The sequence below is a fragment of the Gobio gobio genome (genome assembly GCF_949357685.1).
Source record: "Gobio gobio genome assembly, chromosome: 3".
NCBI classification, from domain to species: Eukaryota; Metazoa; Chordata; class Actinopteri; order Cypriniformes; family Gobionidae; genus Gobio; species Gobio gobio.
In genome coordinates, this window is record NC_137099.1 from 30,047,324 (window position 1) to 30,065,119 (window position 17,796).

The 17,796-nt window shown below is 38.7% G+C and overlaps 1 protein-coding gene and 1 long non-coding RNA gene across 7 annotated transcripts in view; one reads left to right on the plus strand and one right to left on the minus strand.

Moving 5' to 3' along the window:
• Positions 1-204: 204 nt before the first annotated feature.
• psip1a (PC4 and SFRS1 interacting protein 1a) overlaps positions 205-17,796 on the minus strand; it is a 113,790-nt gene continuing 96,198 nt past the window's right edge. For 5 of the 6 annotated variants that reach the window (XM_079813025.1, XM_079813023.1, XM_079813024.1 and 2 more), the window contains 2 exons: positions 4,822-4,918; positions 3,693-4,095 (listed from right to left, as the gene is read on the minus strand). In XM_079813025.1, the coding sequence (XP_079669151.1) occupies positions 3,837-4,095; positions 4,822-4,918 (356 nt within the window). In that variant the 3' untranslated portion in view covers positions 3,693-3,836. Of the gene's footprint in view, positions 1,498-3,692; positions 4,737-4,821; positions 4,919-17,796 lie in introns of those variants that run through there. The other variant, XM_079813027.1, reaches the window with a different exon arrangement.
• LOC307124051 lies at positions 10,988-12,259 on the plus strand. The gene is made up of 3 exons (XR_013816236.1): positions 10,988-11,491; positions 11,943-11,999; positions 12,110-12,259. It is a non-coding gene; the product is annotated as an uncharacterized lncRNA (long non-coding RNA).

The following is a 17,796-nucleotide window of genomic DNA, read 5'->3' on the forward strand; positions in this document are numbered from 1 at the left end:
GGAATGGTGTGAGAAATCCCAACACCGCCATGAAACGCCAGGGTTGGGTCCCAGATGACCCTGCCCCACTCCTTGTCATTTCCCTTTCTTTTCTCTTCTCCTTCCTAAATCTGTCCATCAATGACTTCCAACGGGTCCTACATGTATCTTCTGACATGCAAAAATTTAAATAAACAATTAATTAAAATACAACAAGTGTTGCTCAAGTGTTTAAACTAGTTTATTTATTAAAATAAGAACTGAATTAAACATGCCAAACAAAACAGGTTCTGGTATAGATTTCTATTATGCAAGGTTCATAATACAGTTCATAATATATTTATTTTGTTTTTATCATACACCAGCCAACTGACAGATAAACGGTCAAATTCACCTTCCACTCAAATGTAATTCATTATTTTGTGTATGAAAACTGATCACTTTAATATATTATACCTCATTTGGCTGGGGGATAGCGCCTATTTGAACCACACATGATATGATATGCTGCCTGTCATTCAATGATAAACAGAATACAAGCATGATACATACCAGATTCTCCAACCGTCTCTGCCACCTCCTTCCAGGCCTGGTCTCTCCGGTTTGTGCCCCGGTGTGTAAACAAAGATTGGTCGTAAAGGACCGGGTGATTACCAACCGCAATAATTAGTTTTTCCTCCATTTTAGATTGTTCTTCTCGTCATTCACACTTTTCATTCACCGGTGTTTTAAACGAACGCTATTGGCTAGCGTCTGCACTAGGATATTTGCATAGGGTGATCTGATTGGATGACGCCTGCGTTGGCGCTTGAAAAGTTGAGAAATCTTCAACTTTTGGCGCTTGCAGCGCGAGTGAAGCGCCGCGACGGAACCCACAATTCAGTTCGGCAACGCATGACGTCACCCATTCAAAGTAAACGAGAAGCGTTGACGCCGACGCCCCGTGTGAATGCGGCGTTACCGAGTATCATGTATGCTCAATTTAGCAAAGGCTGCAAAGCTGTCCCCTCGTTTCAAATATGGCAGGACTATCACCACTGCCACTAAAGACTGCTTTGTAAATAATCTTCCTCATCAGTTCCATCTCCTCAGCATCCCAGATAGCCAGAGGAACTCAACGTTGAAACAGAAACTATTGACTCTCTCTTTTCCAGCAATTTAGACACAGTTGCGCTTCAAGAAGATTAAATAAGATAGTCCAACGAGCACACTCGGACCCTTAAAACAGCAGCCAGAACAATGGAGCGCAGCTCCAACTGGAGGTTTTTTGCATTTTGTGGAAAGAGAGCTTGATTGCATACAGAAAGGCCGTAAAAACTGCTAGATTATTTCTCGGCTCTCTTAGAAGAAAACAAACACAACCCTAGGTATTTATTTGATACAGTGGCTAAATTAACAAGAAATAAAGCTTCAACTTCTGACGTTTGCAAACAGCACAGCAGTAATGACTTTATGAACTTCTTTACATGCAAGATAATATTGATAATATTAGGAAGAAAATTATAACTATGCAATCATCTACTACAGTATCGCATCAGACAGTGCATTGTAGTGTCACTGAGGAACAATTCCACTCATTCACTGCTATAGGAGAAGAAGAATTGGCTAAACTCTTTAAATCATCTAAATCAACAACATGTATGCTCGACCCTATACCGACTAAGCTTCTAAAAGAGATGCTTCCAGAGGTCATAGATCCTCTTCTTAAAGGTAGGGGATTAAAGGTAGGTAAGATTTGGTTAAAAAACTTTTTTTTCCAAATTTGTTTAAACTTTCTTTATATATCAATACATAGTTAAAATGTAAGTACTCTGAAAAAGAAAGTATAAAAATTGAGTGTCTGTAGACCTCTCACGACTGTTTTAACTCATTATTTCCATTCACTCCACCTTCTCCCTTCTGGGCTCTTTCCAAAGCCACGCCCCCAAAACACATGAACGCGCTACGCTCAGTCGCCGACCGCTCAGTCTATTTACCTGAGACGAGCGGAGAAGAAGTGCATGTAGTGACATTATGTCAGAATCACATGTAATAAAAAATCTAACTTTATCATTATTAATATAAACAAATAAGATGTATTTTAGTACTCACTATCAAGCTAGAATAACGATACTGGTAAAGTTTAAAATACACACACAACACAGTGTCTACGACACACACAGATACAAGATAAAAAAACATCAGTAAACATAGGTAGAGAATATAAAAACAAACCAAAGACGGAAATAAACGTGCAGGTAAAGTTCCCGGTGAACATGGTGAAAGAGTTTAGACAGAGGGTAGTAGCTAAAGCTAACTTAGTTCTAAAAAAAGTTCCTGGATGCGGTGTACTAGCTTTTACACATGCATTTTGTTATCTAAAGTTACATTTTGCATATTGAGTATTTATCATCTCTACTAATGGTTCGCTAAGTGTATAACATTGTAACTTTATGCTAAGTAATGTTATGTTAGCTATATTAGGCAGCTTCGTGTGCTAGTGATACATGCTTCATGAAAACATAAACCAAAAAAATGTATAATCAAAATGAAAGATTACCTGTCCAGCAGAAATACAGCCTCTTGAACTCCTCAAATCAAACGTTTGGGCCAGGGTTGCCAGGTTTTCACAACAAAATCCGCCCAATTGCTACTCAAAACTAGCCCAAAACAAGCCCAATCGTGTTTCTCCGGTAAAAATCGCATTTGGGGGGTAAAATGTGTATCTTTTTGGTAGGGCTGCCTGCTAAAATTCGCAAATCCCGGGGCAAAATATCACATAATTGGGGTCGCTTAACCCGCGGACATGAAAAACAGCCCGCGGCAACAGTGTTTGAAGTAGCCCAACTTGGCAACACTGGGGTGCGCGCATGAGGGCAGATCCTGTAGCAAAAGGGGTGGTAGCCATGGTAGTGAGAGAGAGAGAGTGACAGTCGCCCAAGCAAATCACTTGTTTCGTCCCGAACGAAAATAATGAGCAGTGTTTATTGCAGATTAAAATGTCTAGAGTCACTCGATTTTTATACTCTCTTTTTCAGAGTACTTAAATTTTAATTATGTATTGACATATAAAGAAAGTTTAAACAAATTTGGACAAAAGTGTTTTAGATCATTCTTACCTACCCTACCTTTAATATCATTAATTCATCTTTGTCATTAGGATATGTACAGAAAAATTTTAAGTTGGCTATTATTAAACCACTTATTAAAAAAATGCAACTTGATCCTACAGAATTAATCAATTACAGGCCAATATCAAATCTACCCTTTCTGTCAAAAATACTAGAAAAGTGTTTCATGGTTTGCATTCTCAGGCCAACAGAAGCTGGATGGGGTCCAGAACGCATTGGGGGTTTTCTGTTTTAATTGAAGATGGTGTTGTTTAAATGGCACCAAATTAAATAACTAATCAGTTTTTACAACAGAAATTAATCAAAAACTTTTCTTCAAAAACAAAATTATTTTCCTATTATCACTGTAAAGCTGCTTTGAAGCAATCTGTTGTAAAAAGCGCTATATAAACAAAGGTGACTTGACTCTCTGAGGTAATTAAAAACCCCAGGATGTCCTTCGGAAAAAGAGTAGGGGTGTAACAGTGGCATTTGCACAGTGGCTTCTATCCATCATACACCCATACACTGATTGGCTTCATCACTCTGTCTCCTCTCCACAAATAAGCTGGTGTGTGGTGGGCGTTCTGCCGCAATATTGCTGCTGTGCCATCACATCATTCAAGTGGATGCTGCACATTGGTGGTGGTTGAGGAGATCCCCCCTTCTATATGTAAAGCGCTTTGATTATCCAGAAAACTATATAAATGTAAAAAATTATTATTAAGTTAATATGCTAATTAACACATTTTGAAGCTGTTTCTTTGATCATTGAATGTGCAGCACTTGTGCCCACAAGGGAGGGGATGGAAATCGTTCTACAGTTATTGTCATCATCATGTTTGAGTCTTTGGTCAGTTGAATCAGTTGAACTGTTTGAGTGTTTCCCCCCCTCATACAGTAATTCCCGGAGGTGGCGGTGGCAAGGAAGCATGCTCCTCTTTGTTGCAGTGGGTAGCACTGCTGTCGTCGGTGCAAGAAGTTGTTTGGGCATTTTTGCATTCTTGATATTCTTAAGTATATATCTCTGCAAAAGAGACATTCCTAGTCAGAGGGCATGTTTTAGTTTTTTCCCCATTGCCAAAAATTCACCAAGTTTCTTACCAAAACATTTTTTGGGTCGCTAATGACCAAACGGTACTAGAAGGTTAAAAGAAAAGGTAAAAGTAAAACACTACTTTATTAAGACTAAAACAGGTTTTATGACAGCAGTCTTATAGTATGAAAACGGAAACAAGCAAGAATCAACCAAATTTGCCTGTATTAAAATAAATAATTTTAGAGATGCAACAGCAGAACCAAGCAGTAAAACTTAAATTTAACACATTTACCCCAAGAAGATATTTTGACACTAATGTATCAGCTATTAAAAAAAAAAAAACTTTTTATACGTGTATAACTACAAAATATGTATTTATTAGCGGCATATGGTTGTATTGGTAAACATAAATTCTAACAGAGCTCTCTAGAATAAACATCATTTAGCTGAAAATTGCTTTTAGAATAACTGCCATCTGGGAAAGCATCTTTGTCTTTACAGAGTGTGCAAAAATAATGATCTGACTGTTGGGTGCTTGCAATATGGACATGATCTTCCACTTGGCAACTGGTGGCTCTTCAGTGAACAAACAACATCTTCAGACAGAATCCTCCGAATGATTAGTCACACTACAAACAAATTTTTTTTTTGGTCAGACTGTTAGGGGCAAATAATTTAGGATTTAGTGAAAATCTGAAAAAAAAAATGTATTACTTGTTTTTCATAACAGAAAATATATTCTCTCCTAATTTCTCCCTCTTTGTCTCGGTATCCTCTTCAGGGTTGAAGTCTCCATTCAACATCTTGGTATCTGTAAACATGCAAACAAATTTTGTGTTTTTTGCTAAGCAAATAATTTACATATATACACTTTGGAATTATGTTATCATGAATGTGCATTAGGGAGTGCAGGCCCGTCGCAAGGGGGGTGCAAGGCCCTGTGCGAACGTGATGTGCGAGGCCCGGGGGTCTAGCCTATTAATGGGGGTCTACTGTTGCTATAGTGACGAACAATTTGTTGTTTATGTGGATATTTTAGAAAAAAAATTGTTTATTCAGTTTAACAGCCGGTTCAAGAAGTTAAACTGTGTAACTGAACTGGGCAGTGTGCACATTTTGACACTAAAATTATGTCCTAAATTATGAATGGATCAAATGCGTTTGCAAAACGGCCTGAATCCACTTTAATTCGTTTGGACTGCTCTTTCACTGAATCATCAGAAGCGATTTCTCAGTCGGTAAAATAAACAGACAGTATTGAGAGGACCAGCGCTGTTTTTCAGGATTTCCTCTGTGAACTAGCCTGACAAGCCAGACCCACATCAAGATGTTGGGTCTGGGAACTCACCATTGACAGGGCTCAATCCGAGGGGCGGGGCGAGGAGCGCTACAACCAACCAGAGAGCAACGTGAAGTGGAGCTAGTTGATGGATTAAACTTTTGCCGTATCTGGTCGGCAAAACTCAGAACATATCTTCATTTCTTAAGAATGTCTTCAGTGCCATTCTTTGTTCTTTTCTCAAAGAAAAGCTTAACTCAAATCTTCCAGAGTCGCGGCCAAAGCCGATTCGAAAGACCGCCGTTCGCCAGCTTCTTTGTTTATGAGTAGCACGCGGAACCGCCACAACACTGCCATGACGTGCCGTCATTATGTTAAGCCCGCCCACCGACTCTATACACGATGTGATTTACGACGTGATACACTCGCAGCAAATTAGATTTCTAGGCTATCTGTGAACATGAACTAAATGGATGTCTTTTTGCAGTTTTCAGATTTAACCTCTTAACCGGATTGAGGGCGCATTCGTCCTCAAGCTTTATTTGTTTAAATTAGCTCAAATGACTGTCAGATGTAAGTAATTACAAGTGACAAACTATACATCATTTAAAAGATCTAAGAGTCAAGCATTTTTTACCTCTGTTTTATTATCAAAGTCTTATAGTGACATTAATTTGTTAATATGTGTCAGGAGTTATGAATATGAAAACCACATCGGTACCGTTTGATTGTAATATGAGTTTCAGCTGCTCTCATTCATAAAAAAACTCTGCTATTGTCACGAAGACTCGCGACAAATCAACATCCCTCAGGGCTTTTAGTTCAAAAGTTTGCAGATGAGGAGAAATATTGATAGATTCTCATATGTCTGTGTCAAATTTCTAAACAGAGGAGTATTTTTTATTCAATACTTCCTCAAAATGCGCAGATAGCCTAATCATGAGCGATTGAGTCTCTTATGTGTTGTTTTCAATTCATACTGGCAGCCGGAGGGCGCTCTGTCCACATGTAATCCATATATGGTACAGACAGACGAAGAAGATACCATGTGCCATAATAGAAGTCCATAATAAAAGCTTCCTGAGATCGCTAAAGATGCAAATAGAGACATTTGAAGACAATAAACCCACAATCGCGACGATGTATGGTTTGTCTGTGTTCTTTATACCATGTTGGGTGTATTCATAATAGATTATATTTATAATGCAATGCTATTCGACATCGCTTTTATCAATATGCAGAATATTGTAAAATGATATATTTTCGGTCTGATTTTTTGATCCGAAGCCAAATGAGACCACAGAAGGTTATTTAAAACATCCCACTTGTGATATAAAGTAATTTTGGAGAAAAAACATGGTTTTAATCTTTATTGTATTTTGATTGTGTGCTAAGCTAACATGCTAACTAGCCAATGCACCTGCCACCTGGGCAAATACGTTATTTTTATTAATAATTTTGAATAGACTGAAATGAAAAACCAACTGAAATGTTTCTATTGTCAACAACTGCATTTGAGGCACTTTAGAAGGTGAAGTGAGAAGTTTGATCATAAATGAGGTTTGAATAGAACAGTTTAAATAGAGAGTCGTCAGTGATTACAATGAAGACAAATGAATAAGATAATTAGAGCCATAACCAGGCCAGAGAGGTGTGAAAGTGTGCTGGGGAGACTGAAACTGAATGGGCAGTTTGCACCTCAAAACAATAGAGACAATAAACTGAATGGTAGCTCAGAAGAGATGGCAATAAACATCAGTTAACATTTTAGAGAAATCTCAAAATAAAATCATATGACATGATCTTGAAAAACATTTTAAAAATTCAGAGTTTTAGACTTATAATCTTCAGATTTTAAATATAACATGGTCAGACATGTGGCTTCAGCTGTAGTGCACTTCTAGATTGCTAAAATGCCAACTTCATCTTCAAATTTTTTTTTCATAAAGATATTTCATACAAATATATTTCTAATAACTATTACAAACTATAACTATAACAAAACTTTGAAGCTTATTATAGCTATTTCTGATTGTGAAAATAATTATAATTTTGAATTTACAGTAAACTGCCAAGTGTCTGCTTTCAAATGACGCCATACTTATGATTTTAGTGCAAAGGAATCATTAACTGTAACGGTTTTAGTCTGATTATGCCATTTCTTAGGATTTTTTCAAAAGCGGGGGTGCAGGCTAACAGGTTAAAACGTTTAAAACATCTAGAGATAGAGTAGGCTGTACTCGTTCTGCGGTACCGTTGCTCTCACTGATGCTCTGACAGGTGAGTAATAGTTATGTTATGCTTATTTAACTGTTATTTAACTGTGTTAAATAAAAAACCTTTTTTGCGTGCCGTCAGATGAAATGCAGGCGTCCGCGCTTTCTCCGGCAATGCAATAAATGCACATCCTTGAATGAGCGTGCATTTCTAGCATATTTACTTGAACTTCTTAGGTGATATCTATGGTTTGACCCATTTCAGAGGTGGCCAAAATCTGAAATTTGAATGGACTGGGAATAAAACTCTATGAACTTGACGTGCAATGCCCACTGACTGACATGTATGCGCATTAATCACAGAGAAATAGGCTATTGCAAGTTACTGCATAATAAATTTTTAACAAGCAGAATAATAACTCATCCCGATACACACTTTTAACTATGTTTTTTTAAAACTATTATAAGTTAGTATTTTGAAGGACAAAAACAGGAACTTTAAAGGGTCAGGAAACCCCCCTGCTGCAGCAGGGTTTTTCACACCTTCGATTTGAAAAGGCTTCCAAAAAGGGGCGTGGTCGACTGCGAAAAGGTGGGATGGGTATTGTGTGGAAAGAGGGAATGGTTTGCATAAATAGGGGAGTGTCATTAGGCGCATTAAAATTTGCTAATTTGCAAACCGGCAATGCCTAGACACAGGTGATACCGACAGCAGCAGTTACAGCGGTTCTGAGACATGTTCTTGGTTCACACGTTGGCAATGTTTACAACAGAGAGATGAGGGATGAGTACAGCAAATGAGAGAGCTCTGAGATCATAAGTGGCGTGCAACAGGAAGAACAGACAGCGATCGCTCTGAATGTCATTCAGCTCTTCAGATCAGCATAGGCTAATTCAAGGCCCGGGTATACTTCACTTACCGCGCCCGGACGCGTCACGCGCGCAGCCCTGTCCGCGCGTCTTTCAAAGTATACTACACAACGGATGCGCGCGGATGATCGCGTTCGACACATGCGCAGTAAAAAAATGTCTATGCTCTACCAGACATCGGAGGGCAGCACTGAGTCATCAACCGGACATTCGCTGGGCATGATCGGAGAAGAAGTGTAGTGCATCCACCATTGCAACATAGTTTGGAAGAAACACTGAAGAATCAAAAATGCTCTCTTTTTTTCAAGTGTGTTGTTTTTAAACCGGTCTTTGCACTCTCTTCTTCGACGGCTGAACACTGTGCTCAATACTGTGTTTATTGCCACCTAGTGGACTCTTCTGTACTGCTGGCGCATGCGCTGTTGCACGCGGACCGTCCGCGCGGTCTGAAAATTTGGGCTGCGCGCGGACGGGATGTGCGGCCGGCCGCGAGCCCTCCGAGTGACGAAAATTACGTCATGCGGGCGGTGCACGAACGCGGACGGCCGAAGTATACCCGGGCCTTTAGTGAGAAATGAAAAGAAATGTTATTCTGTATGACGAAATATTTTGCAAACATGTGATAATAAATCTATATTTGTCCAAATATGCACACTGTTTGGCAAGATGAACAACGCGCCGATGTGGTTATGCTCTCATGAGAGAACATGAACCACCCACGAACCCAGTCTCTATGCTTGCGATGCGATAGAGGAGTGGGGGGCCCACGGAGATGTACTCGGCAGGGAAGCCTCACTGTAATCCTCAGGTCTTCTGCTTATCAGCCAAAGTAGCCCCTTTTCTGGTGCACCAGAAAAGAAACTAGATCGGGGTATAAGCGAAGGGACTCAACCCTGTTTAAAATTTCATACTCTCGACAGCATCTGAAGCGCAGAGTGAAGCGCGCTTGGTTGCCCGTGACAACCCGCGCTGTCCCGGCAGCTAGAATAAATCTATAGTTATAATCTTAGTTTCACTAAGAGCCCGAACACATGCGGGTAAGTGCATGTCTGTGACCACAAATAAAACGGAGAAGACGTGGCTTTTGATTCTTGTTGATATTTCATTCAAAATATTGTTAATTACCTACAGATCGGTTATTTTGCACTCCTGACATAAAATAAGAAATTGATGTCAACGCTTGTAGGTTTGCCGTGCGATTCCTCAAGTTCATTTTACTTTATCGAACCTTTAGCAATGGCTTCTACAGAAGGCGTCCCGGTTACAGCTCGCTCAGCGCCCTTACTTCGTATCAACGCGACCATCCGCCTCGGCTGTTCCACCATAGATTATCGGTCTTTACCCACAGGAAAGTAATCCAGGGAGCACCTTCGCGACACGCTGAAAACAACACCTCACTTTCCTTTATGACATTTCCGCACGCTGCTTCCAAAACTTCCCCACCATGTCTCAACAATAATGATGGAAGACGAACCTGACAGAAGTGACTGTCTCATGCATATTAACTAAATTATATTTTATGCATACTACAGCGCAGTGATTGGATTGAATGAGCTTTATGTCATGAATATATGTTGAGAATCGCTCGAAACGGTCTACGTCAGCATATTCGAGCAGCCCCATACTTGGGCCTACAGTGCACGCTGACGTCAGCTTCTGTAGCGTTGCTCCGACTTCAAACCTGAAGACAGAAATCGCTCTGAAAAATGCAAAAATAACTATTTTTCACATATGAATAACATTAATGAGTACCTTTAGTGTTTTCAATGATGTGCAGCCTATCTGTTTATATCTCAAAAAAAAAAGTTTTGGGGTTTCATGACCCTTTAACTATTTATGAAGGGAAATTGATGTCATAAAGAATCACAAGCGCAGGGTAAGATTTGTGAAAGTATACATAAGATTGCAAGTGTAAATTAAATTTGTATGCACAAGATAAGTTTTGTAAAGGTGAAAATTGCCTTTCAAGTGTAAGAAAAAAATATTTGCAGCATTTTACTGTTATTCGTAAGTGTAATTCAAGTATTGTGAAACTGCAGCTTTATGTTAACGCAAAATAAATATGATCTGTAGGCCTATTCTTCTGACTTCCATTTTTCCGTGCTAAGACGTTTGACGTTTCTTTCACCAAGATACGGCCAAAATCATTGCACGACTGTGAACATCGATTTGCAAGCGAAAACATCAGTCAGGAACTGCAAAACAGATTGACTGTGTGAAACCAACCTTTGTGTAAAAAACAAAAACTGTTGCAAATGTCTAAATGACTTGTTGTGAACGTAGGGCAAAAAAAGTTCCCGAAAGAAACCGATTTGACCAGATCCGTCTTTCTTTTTGCTGCGCTTAAAGTTTTGGCATGATTCTCTCACTCGCTTGAGTTTTGCAAGCGGGAGGAGGAAGGCGGGTCCACCTTCTTCTGTAGCCAATCAAATGCAATATTAAGCAACTGCAGAACCGCAGAACCCATATACGTCACTCAGAGCAGTCTGAGGACAACAGCGCCACGCCTCAGTCTCATGCCGGAAGTGGGCGGAGTTAACGAAAACTAAACAATCGGCATGGCGGAAGAAGAGAACACGGTAAACAGTTGTTTTTGTGTTGTGATTTTAATCTATCAAGTTTATTTGTGTTTATTTGTTTGATCCATCGTTGTTGTATTAACACTTTATACAGCACGTGGCTTTAATCTTTTTTTAAACGAGCTTTACGATGTCTCTCGCGTCTGTTGATATGGTCTTGCTTTAAGTTACATATTCATTGTTTGTGAGTTTACTTTGTTGTTGGCGCTGTATTTTTTATTTAATTACCTTTTCTGATAATGACCAATGTGTTTTATGTGGATTTTTTTTTCTAATTTATAGAGGCATATTGCGATTTGGAGATACTCAGCTTTACTTAATTTTCATCAATGCAAGACATTCTGCAACAGTTTTTACTGCCCAGTGTTTTTAAACTGACCAGATGGCACTAGTTGAATGCACACCTTCAAATTCACTTCAAAAAGCAACTGTCCATGAAGGTATGAATGTTTTGAGTTATTTGTTTATATACAGTGGCAATAAATACTATTTATTAGTTATCCTTTTAGAATTAGTTGGTTGCATGATTTGGTCGAAAAATGTAATCTCATCTTCAAATTTTCAAGTAGATATATTTATATATAAGCACAATGCTTAACTTGCTTAAACAATGTTTAAGTGCTTAACCTAACAAAATACAAACAATATTTCATGTGTCTGCTCTGAATATGTCCTTTTAAAATCAAATTAAATACACAACCAAACATGTTAAATGTATTGCCAATTATAGATATTGTTCATTTTGGATGACGTTCTGAAAGTCTCTTTTATATTCTGAATTTGCAGTGGTTGAAGTTGTAATTTTTGCTTGAGAAAAATGAAACTTGGCTCTCTTGTACAATTTTTATGGTTACATTATATAGAATATATTTCTGTTTGATTTTGTTGCAGTAAATTGACAAGCAGACTCACCCCAGCACAGGACAATGGAAGCTGATCAAAAACAAGGTTAGTTTTAAAAGGCTCTCATAAAGACATAAGCTACTTATACAGATAGTGTGTTGTTATATCTGTCACATCTTTTCCAGGAATAACTTAATAATGTTCTATTGTTTTAGACTGTTCCACAACAGTTGGTCGGCTCTATTGACTGTGGGATATTCATGTTAATGGTAAGACATTTTTTTTTTTAAATAAGAGCTTCTCTTCATTAGGATAAAAAACATGAGGGCTTTTCACACTTGAAATAGTAAACCCCGGGTATACAGAATCCTGGGTTATTTTGCTTCACGTTTCACACTGATCATCATTAACCTGAGATGAACAATTAATCCTGGGTATTCATACACTGCCGTTCCACACTGTACTGTACTAAACCATGGGATAACATCCTTATTTGCAGTGTCAGTGTCACTGATTGGACGAACACCGCACACAATATGTTTACATAAATGCTCAAGATTTGCATGAGGAGTATTACAAGTTTATCCTGAATGGACATTTCAGACTATAAAATAATTAAAATGGTCTCTTCTTCACTGCAATTGTTGCGTTTTCTGTCAGCATTTGACGTTTTTCCTCTCCAACGCTGAATTTATTATTTATATAGAATGCACAGTGTTTCAGTGACTGTCCAAAGCACGTAAATATAAAAGTGTGAAATGTTACTTCACCCGGGGTTAAAAGTGTCTTTAGAACGACGATAAGCACAGTGTGAAAGCTTGCCTTTGATTTCTGTATACATTTTGAACTGAAAATGGTTAATTAATTTGATTTGTGACAGGGTATGATTTGTCACAAATATAGACATGAGGGAAATTGAATTTCAAAACTTTTTTACAAACTATTATACATGCTACATCCTTCAACACACGAGATTGTTAAAAAACTTCCAACATTTCATCCCATTTTTTGTACCCTTCTCTCATGAAGGAGCCACGGATCACAGAAGACCTCTGCACTGCAGGTGAACTACCAAACGTTTTCAGAGGTTTCGTGGAGGAGCCGTGCTTTCTGAAATTGAAAGAGGAAGACCAGGAAAAAGCCCTTCAACTTTCACAGGCTAAAATGGTTGACCAACAACTTGCCAAAGAGCCTTTAGTGTTTTTTAAGTGTTTGGACAAAAGGAGTCTCAGAACTAATTGTATATTTATGGAGATTTCATTTTATTTAATTTGTCATGTACCTGCTGGGCAATAACTTTGAACCTAGTTCAATATATTCTCTTTGGTCTGATTGTGTATTTTTTTTTAAAACAAACCCCAGCTAGTATATGATGCCTTTGGGGAAGTAAATAATTTTTGTGTGTTGTTTTGGGATTTGATTAATCTGAATCTGCTTGAATTATGCATTCCAGTGTAGAATTGTGTAATGTGTATTATGATTATTGATTTGAGAGGCTAAAGCGTTGGGTGACCTCACTGTCGGCCGCTGGGTCATCACTTTAAATAACGAAAGCTTTAATTTAACAAACAATATGCTTCAAATGCTTCAAACATTTTTCTAAATGAACTTAATAAAGAAACGAAACGAAATATAGCCTAACTACTTTGACAAGTGTTGATTTGAGAGGCTAAAGCGTTGGGTTAACTCACTGTCGGCCGCTGGCCGCTTGGTCATCACTTTAAAGAAAAAAATCTAATTTAAAAAACAAAGAAATGCTTCAAACATTTTTCCAAATTAACTTAATAAAGAAACAAAACGTAATATAACTACTTTGACATTAAAAACAAAACTGAACTATTTTAATGGCTGCAACTAATGTATAATAGGGAGGATAAAAAAAAAAAAAACACGGGCTCCAGTCGGACTCGGGCTGATAATTTTGATGAACTGTCGGACACGGGCCGGGCTAGGGCCTCAGCGTCTCGGGCCAGGGCCGGGCTAGGGCCTAGTTTTGAGGCCCGTGCAGGGCTCTAATCTGATTGGTTCAATACACACCCCAGATGCCAGAACACATCTTTATCTTCATTTGGCTAAGAATCGTTCCCGCTGCAGAAATTGTACTTTTAATGCACACATACATGTTAATAAATAAATAAATAAATAAAGCATGGTTGCTTAATAAGCTGTGCACCATTCAAGGCTGACTTTATGTGTTCATCCTGAATTTTGAGCTGGTGTGTCGTTATTGGATTGGTTTGGAATTGCATTGAAATTTGATATATTATATAATCTGCTTACACCACTGAGCTAATGTTAAACTTTACAATCAAAACATTTAATACCCATTCTTTAAAACCCAATAATACCATTCTGATTAACACTTTTTCAGACCACATTTCATGGTATTTAACACTCAATTATATATTTTGAATATCATCCTGGTCGCACTGTATTGATTCTGATTACTATAATGTGACTGATCAAGCTATTATACTGTATGTAGCTAGTATGAATAACAAAATGCTTTGTAGGCTAATACAAAAATAACTTAATAATATAAATATGAAATGTGCTCGGGTAGGGTCGGGCTTGACTTTTTTGAGCCTGATCTAAGCTCTAAAGTCAGGAGAACAAGTATTTGATACACTGCCGATTTTGCAGGTTTTCGTACTTACAAAGCATGTAGAGGTCTGTAATTTTTATCATAGGTACAGTTCAAAGTGTGAGACGGAATCAAAAATCCAGAAAATCACATTGTATGATTTTTAAATAAATAATTTGCATTTTATTGCATGACATAAGCATTTGATCACCTACCAACCAGTAAGAATTCCGGCTCTCACAGACCTGTTAGTTTTTCTTTAAGAAGCCCTCCTGTTCTCCACTCATTACCTGTATTAACTGCACCTGTTTGAACTCGTTACCTGTATATAAGACACCTGTCCACACACTCAATCAAACAAACAGACTCCAACCTCTTCACAATGGCCAAGACCAGAGAGCTGTGTAAGGACATCAGGGATAAAACTGTTGACCTGCACAAGGCTGGGATGGGCTACAGGACAATAGGCAAGCAGGAACTACACGGCAGGACCTGGTCAATGACCCGAAGAGAGCTGGGACCACAGACTCAAAGAAAACCATTAGTAACACACCACGCCGTCATGGGTTAAAATCCTGCAGCGGACGCAAGGTCCCCCTGCTCAAGCCAGCACATGTCCAGGCCGGTCTGAAGTTTGCCAATGACCATCTGGATGATCCAGAGGAGGAATGGGAGAAGGTCATGTGGTCTGATGAGACAAAAATAGAGCTTTTTGGTCTAAACTCAACTCGCCGTGTTTGGAGGAAGAAGAAGGATGAGTACAACCCCAAGAACACCATCCCAACCGTGAAGCATGGAGATGGAAACATTATTCTTTGGGGATGCTTTTCTGCAAAGAGGACAGGACGACTGCACCATATTGAGGGGAGGATGGATGAGGCCATGTATCGCGAGATCTTGTCCAACAACCTCCTTCCCTCAGTAAGAGCATTGAAGATGGGTTGTGGCAGGGTCTTCCAGCATGACAACGACTCAAAACACACAGCCAGGGCAACTAAGGAGTGGCTCCGTAAGAAGCATCTCAAGGTCCTGGAGTGGCCTAGCCAGTCTCCAGACCTGAACCCAATAGAAAGTCTTTGGAGGGAGCTGAAAGTCCGTATTGCCCAGCGACACCCCAGAAACCTGAAGGATCTGGAGAAGGTCTGTATGGAGGAATGGGCCAAAATCCCTGCTGCAGTGTGCACAAATCTGATCAAGAACTACAGGAAACTTATGATCTCTTCGTAATTGCAAACAAAGGTTTCTGTACCAAATATACATTTCTGCTTTTCTGATGTATCAAATACTTATGTCATGCAATAAAATGCAAATTAGTTACTTAAAAATCATACAATGTGATTTTCTGGATTTTTGTTTTAGATTCCGTCACTCACAGTTGAAGTGTACTTATGATAAAAATTACAGACCTTTACATGCTTTGTAATTATGAAAACCTGCAAAATCGGCAGTGTATCAAATACTTGTTCTCCCCACTGTGATGTAAAAGAAAACATGATTCATCAGGCCACCTACTTCCATTGCTCCGTGGTCCAGTTCTGATGCCCACGTGGCGTTTTCGGCGGTGGACAGGGGTCAGCATGGGCACCCTGACTGGTCTGCGGCAAGGTTATTTTCGTAAACGAAAACTGAAACTAAGACTAAAACTATTGGTCAAAAAACATTTTCGTAAACTGAAATAAAATTAAAAAATCATAATAAATGAAAAACTAAAACTAAACGAAACTAACAACTCTTACTGAAAAACTAACTGAAATAAAATACTAATTAGCAAAAATAAATATTCGTTTTTGTATTTAATTAAGCTCTCTTTACTGTGGCGGAAAATCTGACCTGTAGCGGTTGAGGGAGTGTCTGTATATGGAGCTAGAGCGCGTGAAGTGAGCTGAGGAGATTAACCGCTGTCCTGAGACGCGACGCGTGCAGTGAACACACATCGCTAGTCCCGTTCAACAGCTGTTCACAAAGAATGCGTTCGTGGTAGTGAAATGGGAAATGAATGACACAAGGTAATGAGACACACGTTGAACTTAAGCTCACTGCTTTTGGAACGCCGTTACATACGCGACGAGAGACGCAGGTGCAACAGAAACTATAGTAGCAAGTGCTACTGTGTGTTTGAGATTTCATGTTCGCATAATATTGACAGGCTCAAAGGTGTTATCATTGTTTTTACAAATCATTTACTACTTATAATATTATCATCCGTGTGGAGACATTTCCCCACAAAGTAGGGAATACCAGGACACACACACACACACATGTTTGTTTTTGTGAAATGTGAGGACATTCCATAGGCGTAATGGTTTTTATACCGTACAAACCGTATTTTCTATCCCCTTACACTGCCCCTGCCCCTAAACCTACCCATCACAGGAGACTGTGCAGTTCACTTTCTGTGAAAAAAAACTCATTCTGTGTGATTTATAAGCATTTTGAAAAGTGAGGACATGGGGAACGTCCTCATATTTCACCCTCTTTTTGTAATACCTATGTCATACCCATGTCATTATACACATTTGTGTCCTGATATTTCACGAAAACATGCCCACACACACACACACACACACACACACACACACACACACACACACACACACACACACACACACACACACACACACACACACACACACACACACACACACACACACACACACACACACACACACACATGCACACATGCAGACAGCATACACTTCATTATTTAATCACTGTCTTCACAACAGTTTGTGTTGGCTGTAGTCAGATGACTTTAGCTGTGGTCACACTGCTAGCCTACATTGTACTACTTAAGAAATAATCTTTAAATAAATAAGCTTTTAATTGTTTAAACAATATTTCATCTTTAATATGAATGAGTTTGTCTGTAATTGATCATTTTTACTTTCATATTTTTAAGTTGCATTTATTTGGTTCTTTGTTCAATCTCAGACCATTTTTTGTCGTATAGGTCAGGGGTTTTCAAACTTTATAAGGCCAAGGACCCCCAAATATGACGAAGCTTTATGAGGGACCCCCTTCCTAAAATCCATCTATTTTTATTTACGAAAAAAACCTTTAAACTGTTAGATAAATAGTAAGTGTGACATTATAAATACAACATATTGTTTCCCAACTTAAATTGGCTATTAATGTTGGATGTATAAACCTGAAGAAGAACCTTTTCAATTAAAAATTATTAAAAGTGCATCTACCCATCATATAACTGCTCCACACAGCTCCGAGGGGTTAGGGTTAGGCCTTCTGAAGCGAAGTGATGCGTTTTTGTAAGAAAAATATACATATTTAAAACTTTATAGACCAAAATAACTAGCTTCT